We start from the raw sequence: 9,073 nt of genomic DNA on the forward strand, positions 1-9,073 counted from the left end.
ACAGTATAAAAACCATGACGCCTATGGAATGTCTCCACAATTCACAAAAATGAATGTGTGTGTGTGTGTGTGTGTGTGTGTGTGTGTGTGTGTGTGTGTGTGTATTTTTGGCAAATTGCTGATCAAATTGACCCCCATTAGTTTCCATTTAAAACCATAGCCGTACCCATATTTTCAGCACAACAGAGGGGAAAATATTTGTCTAAGCCAATCAAGTAATTTTACAACAATAGTGCAACAATACATGTGTTAACACTATTTCTGGTGTCTCCAACTCAAACAATCACTTCAGTGACATTTAGAAATTTTATTATTGTAATATTTATAAAGCCACTGAATTATTTTTATAGTGTAATAAAACCCTTTAGCTGTGACTACATTTACACACAGTAAAGCAGCACTCTTACCCTTTTCCCGCTGAGATTTTGTGGTTGAACGGCTGGTTTATGACACCCATAACTGGTTGACCAGTGGCTCGTAAGTAAACCCCAATCAGAACCAGAGCACACGGGAGTCCGGAAGGACAAAAGCCTTCATCCGGCTCCTCTTCCTCTTTCCCTTCAATGTACTGACTTGTACCATCTGTTCAAAGAAAATAACCAAATACATCTGTTGATAACCTGAACAACACATCAAGAAAAAAAAATAAGGCTCAACTTGTTTGAACTTGTTTTCTTTCTTTTTCTTCCATCCTCCTTGTTTCAAAACATTATTTGTTAAATGTCTACAAACAACATTTTCCAGTTTTAAGTTTCAGTCACAGTTTCTCTAATAATGTTTCTCATTGAATATCACCTGTACACGCCTGCAACTAGTTCTGAACAATGACACACTGCTGCATAAACATATCTGATAGAGTTGAGACTGTGTATCTTAAAAATGTCATTAAAATTCACTTTTGGTTTAAACTGTAGAAAATACTAAAAAAATGCAACAATACTAGTTATGGCACACATTCAGTGAACTCAACACAAGTCTTTCAAATGACGCTCAGCATTCATATTTGGTTAGTTATGTAGAGTACACTAGACCTGATATTGTGTACTATGAATATTGTTGGCTTTATTACAAACTGCTTGTGATGTTCCTCATTTGTATAAAGTGTTCGCTAAATGAATACTGTACATTTAAAAGTAAACATACAAGTTAAATAAATTGGATTAATTTTATGTTATTCAGTTGTTTGAGGGAAATTGGTAGCCAAGTAAGCAGATGGAGAGAAATTACAAATACATTACCAATGGGATCAATCCAGATGCCCACATCAGCTGGGCTGATTGACAGCTGTAGAGATTCAGCCGTTTCATCTCTGAGCTGAAGGTCCTGATGGATCGCTTTGCTCAGGAGTGACGCGGCCGCTCGATCGCCATCCAGAACTTTAGCCAAAAGAGCAGTTGTGTCCTCTTCCTGAGCACAGACTGTCACAGTAACACTCTCCCCTGATTGATATACAATCACACGCAAACTCCAGTTATTACATTGACTAGCTCTGAGTTTGAGTGTTCTTTGCCATCACAGAAGCATAATTATAAAGTATGAGAAGCAAAGATACCCAAAATAGCTTCAGAAAATTTAGAAATTAGAATTGAACTGCATGTTTCTTAGAAACATTGGCCAACGTTTTTTGGTAACATCATAAACTGTAATATGAATAAATGGTAATCCTCAAGTTTCAGCCTAATAAAAGATTATGTATTTTAAATAAACAACATATGAGCTCAATGAAAATGCAAATTCACTCTCTGGCAGATGATGTGGTGCAACCGGTTCTACTCAATCTGCTCCGAGCGGGACGCGAACCGTCGTCTCCGGCGTGGGAATCGGGCTCTCTAATAAGGAGGTTAAAGACCACAGCCTCTAGGATCAGGGGAGTGAATTTTACATGCACAGCTTTAACTGGCCTACACAGTTACACTCACCCCCTAAAACCTCACTCCCATCCGGGTCACGGCACCAAATGTAACTGGTTCTACTCAACCCGCTCTGAGCGGGTCGCGAACCGTGGTCTCCGGCATGGGAGCGGGGAACTCTAACGAGGAGGCTAACGACTGCAGCCTCTACAATCAGGGGAGTGAGGTTTACACGCACTGCTCTTAAAGGGATAGTTCACCCAAAAATGAAAATTTGATGTTTATCTGCTTACCCCCAGCGCATCCAAGATGTAGGTGTCTTTGTTTCTTCAGTAGAACACAAATGATGATTTTTAACTGCAACCGCTGCCGTCTGTCAGTGGTATAATGCAAGTCAGCGGGAACTTGATTGATTGCGCTCTGACAACGGCAGTGATGTCTCGCTCTCATTGAAGTATATGCGCGAGACATCACTGCCGCTGTCAGAGCGTGATCAGACCAAACGAATCGAGTGATGAATGCAGTTGGACATGGTGTATTAGAGATAAAAAATGATATAAATACTGTTCGGTTTCTCGCACAAACCGATCGTTTCGTGTCTTAGGACATCAATGTGTCGTCACGAGCCGCAGGGTTTAATTTGGATTTGTCCGTCGTGTTTTATTTACTCTTATAGTCCAAGTTCCCGCTGACTTGCATTATACCACTGACAGACGGCAGCGGTTTCAGTTAAAAATCATCATTTGTGTTCGACTGAAGAAACAAAGTCACCTACATCTTGGATGCGCTGGGGGTAAGCAGATAAACATAAAATTTTCATTTTTGGGTGAACTATCCCTTTAAGCCGAGTTCAGACTGCACGATTTTCAAAGTAGTCGGGTCACTGTTCTTTTCACACTGCATGACTATCTTGGCCAGCATTCAGTCGCTGCTGTGTTCACACTGCACGATGGATCGGTGACAGAAGGTTTCACTCTGCATGACTTTACAATAGGAAGAATCGCCGACAACTCTGTCTGGCACGCAAACTACGTTTCACAACCAAACACACGCGAGATGTGACGCGATATCACGCGTGCAAGACTAGAGTTTTCACGTGAGACTGGGATTATTATTAAAAACGGTAGCCCGCAAAAAGCTTGCAATACGAATTGCCTGTGCGCTGATTTGCAGCGAAAACAAGAAAAAGAAAAGAAGAATATGGAGGAGGAAATGGTTAGGAAGACGCGAGGAATAAGGATTGTGTGTTCTGCAACGAGAGTGCTATAACTCCTCCCCGAACTCCCCGCTGCTCTCTATCTTGCTCTCTCATTGGCTGTCAGTCATTGCCGATGTAGTTTCCAGTCAGAACACTTTTCACACAGCAGGATTTTGAATCGGCGACAGGTCCAGATATTTAGCATGCCAAATATCTCGTGGGCGTCGGTGACTCGTCGGCGATTCTCTCAGATCGCGTCTTTGCTCATTCACACTGCGTGATTGTCACTCGCGTGAACGAGCACCGATTTGCCTGTGATTTCGGGCATTTGGCGATTTCTCAAAACCTGTCGGTGAGCTAAAATCGGGGCTAAAATCGTGCAGTCTGAACTTGGCTTTAATGGCCTATGACAGTTACAGTGTCACTTATTACCGCAGTTATCAAAGTTACTCCTGTACACAAAGCGGCTCTGCGCTACATTATTAGGCGTCATACAGCGAGATAATAAAAAAAATGCTATTGAAACATTTCTGAATCCCCCCCCCCAAAAAAAACTCCTTAGATTTGCATTAATCACATAAATTGCCTATTTCAATGTCAGAATGGTGAATTTTGCCGAAAGGCGACAAGTTTGCCAAGACAGACATATGCATTTCAATATCATGCTAAGTATTCCTCAGGTCCTCCAATATCCTCATAACATACTCCATAATGACATCTATGACTTTTTACTACATCATTCAACCATTTGCCTACCAGGTGCTACGGCCACAACTTCCCCAGTGGCTTTAACCCATCTGATTTTAAAATGATTTCCATAACCCCAAATCAAATCCTGTCATACACACCCCCATGAACCAAGCTAAAAACTGCAGTCGGAAAGCCCTTTGCTTGAGTTTAGTGTAAACAGGGTTCGTGACTGCACTTACAAAGGTTTTTTTTTTCTTTCTGCATCATGTATCCAAACAGGGAGTCCCACAGGGCTCTGTACTAGGCCACTACGATGTTGTCTACAACAGAACACTTGGTTCCTTTATGAAATGATGTCATTTCTTATACCACTGCTACAAGGACAGCACAGCTCAACATAGTATTTCAATTCTAATTTATCTGAATAAGTTTAAACCTTTAACATTTTCATAAATTTTATCTGATTCTACTTTTCCAAATAATCATCAAAACAACTTCTGTCATGTAAATAAATGTGTACATTGTGCGACAATCTACTACAATATGCCATCTTTTCATAATTCAGTTGACACTATGAAAGCAAAATTGTCAATTCTTGTTCTATTGCAGTTTTTATTATAAATGATTTATCTGTGCACATAATTTTTCTAAATTCACGTGCCTCGTAACATTAATCAAAATAACTTCTCCTCCTCTTGCAGCATCTCTTCTCTTCTCTGATGACGAGGGCGGGGCAACCTGTCACTCACATGAGATCCACCAATAGCAAACCACAACCACCAAATCAATAGTTTTTCTTCCAGAAGCCATTTCACTCAGATACACATCACAATAAGGAAGAAAAGACTTTCACGTCTTCCGTTTCACGCCGACTTTAGGAGTCAAAGATCAAGTGCCACAAAAGTGGTGAAAATTTAATTACAATTGCATACTAGGGGTTGAACAACTTTTTAAAGTTGACATTTATGTGATTAAAGTCGAGTCGACTAGTCGCTGATGACGCCATTAATGAACACATAAGCCTGAACTTTGTGCTGACAGCTGAGACTCCAACGCGTTGGCAGCTATGGCACAATACAGTAAAGATTACATTTATATGAATGCATTAGTGAGAGAGCAGTTGCATATGAATTAATTCTATCTGGCAGCGTCTCTCTACTAATAGTTAAGCTGTGTGTTTTAGTTACTAAGAAATATATGCTTGAACGTTTCAGTTTCTAAGCTATTTTACTGAGAAATCACAGAACAGTGTTGACAATACATTTCCGTGCTACTGAACGATCTGTGCATAATGTGCGTTTCATTCGTTTAGAATAGCGATTAACTTACCTGTGCAATAAGCGGTTAAAACATGCATTCTCCTGTCCAGATGGTATAATCACACATGTCTTGTGGAGGGTTCTCAGAGTATGCAGTTATTTGTGATTTTGGAGTGTATATGTGGCCTTCTATAAGACTGGTTGACGCCAAGCTTAAAGCGTTATGGCAGAGCATTCAAGTCGACTAGTCGGTGCAACCCCTATTGCATACTGAAATCCTTTCAAGTGCAGCATGAATCAAAGCATCTCAAGGTAACTCACCAAGCCCATTCTCAAACTTGTTTGACTCCTCTCCATGAATAAAGCCGGTCAGTTCTGGAAACTATAAAACAAGAATGGAGAATGTTTAGGCCTCAAGACAAACTGACTGAAATTATTTCTGATTTCATTGAAAGCTTTATTTTTAAGAACCTGGGCACAAACATCATGGCGAATCATTTCCTGTATCACCACATCAGCAAGGGTCTTAAAGTCCTGGATGAATTTCTTGTTTTTGTCAGCTCCTGTCTTTTCCTGTACCAGGAGTTCAAAAAGCGGCGCTTCCTGTCGACAGACGCGTGCCACATTGGCGGCTTTTTCTGCCACGCTCAGGAGCAAACGCAGCAACTCTGCCATACCGGAGACCTGTGAATCACACATACATTAGATCAACTACAGTATATAGATTGCATAGTCACAATGATGCTGTTTTACAAGTATGCCAGTAATGTTTCAACACTATACAGGTCAAGTCAAAATCAGGTCAAATCAAACCTAAAAAAGAACTCTAACTGGGACAAAAACTCATGACGAACGCCCAAGGACACTGACAGACAGATGTCTTTGTGCAAATCAAATCACAGCTCCATAAGGAAATGCCTCAGAGACCTCTATCAACACATAAGTGTACTGAGTGTCACGCTGATATAGTTGCTAAGAGATTTGATTTGAGTCATAACACTGAATACATATGTAATGTAAAGTGAATTTGTATCAATGTACAAATGCATGCTGCTTGTTCAACTTTGGACTCAGATACTGGGAATGGTGCAAATAGATGCAAATAGCCATGCAAATGTATATGACATCAATGTATGTCTTCTTCAAAGTAAAAACATATCAGGATATACTTAAAACCATATTTTGATGGTTATTTTGAAAAGTAATATAGGCTACAGCAGTGGTGAACGTCTGTAGACATTTTATCACAATATAACACTGTTTTCATCACCTCTACGGTCGGGTTTACTCCAACAGACACGCGCAAAGAAACAAACAAACACAGAGACAGAACACATAAGCACGTACACATGAAGCGCAGTCATAGACACACACACACACACACACACACACACACACACACACAGCACATCTGTAATGAATCAAATGGCTTCCATTATTGCTGAATAGACCTAACAAATAAAGTAAACACATAACAATTGCAGCTCATACCGTTGAGATTGATGTGGTGTCCTTGAGTTGAAGTCGCGCGCTTCCTGTATGTCACTGTACTGCACTGATCCTCTGTCTGAGATCGCGCGCACACATCATCTCTGAAACGTGACCAGAGGACTTTATCGCAAGATGTTTTAAGTAACGGAAACGCCTCGGAAATGAGAGCATTTCCCCCTCTCATTGCGTCAATGGAGGAGGAGGAGTTTGTTCATGAATACCGCCCTCTGCAGGAGACGAACATGCATTTCAGATAAACTAAGCTTCCACTGGAATGGAATGATACCTCTATGCTTAATGGACTTAGTAAGATAAACTCAAATGCATTAAGTGTTTGAAAAAATAAGCTTTTTCTGCAAAGCTTACACACGTTCCAAGGATGTTCTTTTAAAATAGCACACACAACCTTATTAATTTGAAGTTATTTGTCATTCTAAATGTTTCAAGGATGTTCCAATAATGTTGTTATAAGAACGTTTTCTCACAACATTATGACGACATTTAAAAAACCTTCTACAAACTATGTATAAATGACATTTTTGTGCTAACCTTTTGAGAACATTATTAAAGGTAGGGTAGGCAATTTCAAAGAGGCTAGTAACAAGCTAGTTTTGAAAGCACGAGTTCCCACCCTCCCTTCAGAGCTCTCCAAAGCCACGCCTCCTCCAAAACACATTAAAGGGTTAGTTCACCCAAAAATGAAAATAATGTCATTTATTACTTACACTTATGTCATTTCACATCTGTAAGACCTTCGTTCAACTTCTGAACACAAATTAAGATATTTTTGATGAAATCAGATGGCTCAGTGAGACCTGCATAGACAGCAATGTCACTGCACCTCTCAAGATCCATAAAGGTACTAAAAACATTTAAATGAGAAAAATCAGTTCATGTGAGTACGGTGGTTCTACCTAAATATTATAAAGTGACAAGAATATTTTTTTGTGCGGCAAAATAACCAAAATAACAACTTTTTAACAATATCTAGTGACGGACGTTTTCAAAACACTGATTCGGAGCTTTATGAATCTTTTGTGTCGAATCAGTGATCGTATATAAAACCGCCAAACTGCTGAAATCACGTGACTTTGGCGCTCTGAACCACTAATTTGATTCATAAAGCTCGAAGCTTCATGAAGCAGTGTTTTGAAATCGGCCATCACTAGATATTGTTAAAAAGTTGTTATTTTGGTTATTTTGCCGCACACAAAAAATATTCTCGTCGCTTTATAATATTAAGGTAGAACCACCGTACTCACATGAACTGATTTAAATATGTTTTTAGTAGCTTTATGGATCTTCAGAGAGGAAGTACCATTGTTGTCTATGCAGGCCTCACTGAGCCATCGGATTTCAACAAAAATATCTTAATTTGTGTTCTGAAGATGAACGAAGGTCTTATGGCTGTAGAACTACATGAGTGTGAGTAATTAATGACAAAATTTTCATTTTTGGGTGAAATATTCCTTTAAAACAATATTAAGACAGCCAGATGTGCAATAATTTGTAGAGGTAAATTGCCCAGAGTTTGGGTAAAGAAAAATTTTTTTGTGCATGTGTGGAACGGTACACGCCGATCTACTGTGCATGTGTGGAACATGTCCACCGAGTGGACCCCAGTATACAGTTTCAATAGTATAAATACAAGTAGTCCATAGTTCTGATTATATTTATTCAGATCAGTCATATCCAGGGGCACGTTCAAGCTCAAACCGCTGGGCAACGTTTTGCGACAGTTTCCGGGTTGAACGACATGTTTCCTGGAAACGGTGTGCAATGGGTTTGAGATACATTTTCTCTTGTTTGGTGGGTGTGTCAAAAATGTTAGCCCAATCAGCATCAACATACATATAAACCACGCGGTATTAAAGAGACATCTTGCACAATGGGTATGAATGTATAAAAGTACTATACATATTTATATATTTTGCTATTGTATTTTAGAGTTACACTTTCATAAACTTTTCTATTCTCCTCTGATTATATAATGGTAAATATTACAATATCATAGCACAACAACAGTGATCAGCAATAATGACAAGCCTAATACTCACAATAAAAATAATAAGGTCATATAGATCATAACACAGTCTCGGGGGTAAGAAGTGGATTATCCTTCACTTGAAATGTTTGTCTTTTCATCCTGAAATGCGAGGCAAATGTTGGATCACAATAATTAGGAACCACATTCTCTTCACTCGATTGGGATGTTCTCTTTTATTCTAGACGGCAAGGGCAGTGACTGTAACATCGAGCGTATTTTGCAGTATTAAACACGTACCGATTTCATCAGGCTCCCAAAATTCTTCAAAAAGAACACAAAAAGGCCTTCTCAGCTGCCATAGTTGCAACTTTTGCGTCATCCGAACAGGGTGTTCAACGCACGTTTAAAAACGTTTAAAAAAAACGTTTTGCAACGTTTTGTCAGGGCTGAACGCAGCCCAGGATGAATCTTCTCTGAACATTCCTGGAGTCTTCTGCCATAGTCACACCTTTCATAATTCCAGACAAGCCCTGTAATTGCACCATTACAAAGAACAAACATTCTTCCGCCTCCAAGGTTGAATTTTGTCAGGACACAC

The 9,073-nt window shown here is 39.6% G+C and overlaps 1 protein-coding gene across 1 annotated transcript; it reads right to left on the reverse strand.

Annotated features, from left to right (window-relative positions):
• Positions 1-345: 345 nt before the first annotated feature.
• LOC125256990 (inositol polyphosphate 1-phosphatase-like) lies at positions 346-6,675 on the reverse strand. The gene is made up of 5 exons (XM_048173374.1): positions 6,489-6,675; positions 5,469-5,681; positions 5,319-5,379; positions 1,239-1,439; positions 346-582 (listed from the first exon to the last, which is right to left on the reverse strand). The coding sequence occupies exons 2-5, from the start codon at positions 5,670-5,672 to the stop codon at positions 404-406; spliced, it is 645 nt and encodes a 214-aa protein (XP_048029331.1). The 5' UTR covers positions 5,673-5,681; positions 6,489-6,675; the 3' UTR covers positions 346-403.
• Between the last annotated feature and the right edge of the window lie 2,398 nt (positions 6,676-9,073).

The sequence above is a fragment of the Megalobrama amblycephala genome, linkage group LG21, assembly GCF_018812025.1.
Source record: "Megalobrama amblycephala isolate DHTTF-2021 linkage group LG21, ASM1881202v1, whole genome shotgun sequence".
Classification (NCBI taxonomy): Eukaryota; Metazoa; Chordata; class Actinopteri; order Cypriniformes; family Xenocyprididae; genus Megalobrama; species Megalobrama amblycephala.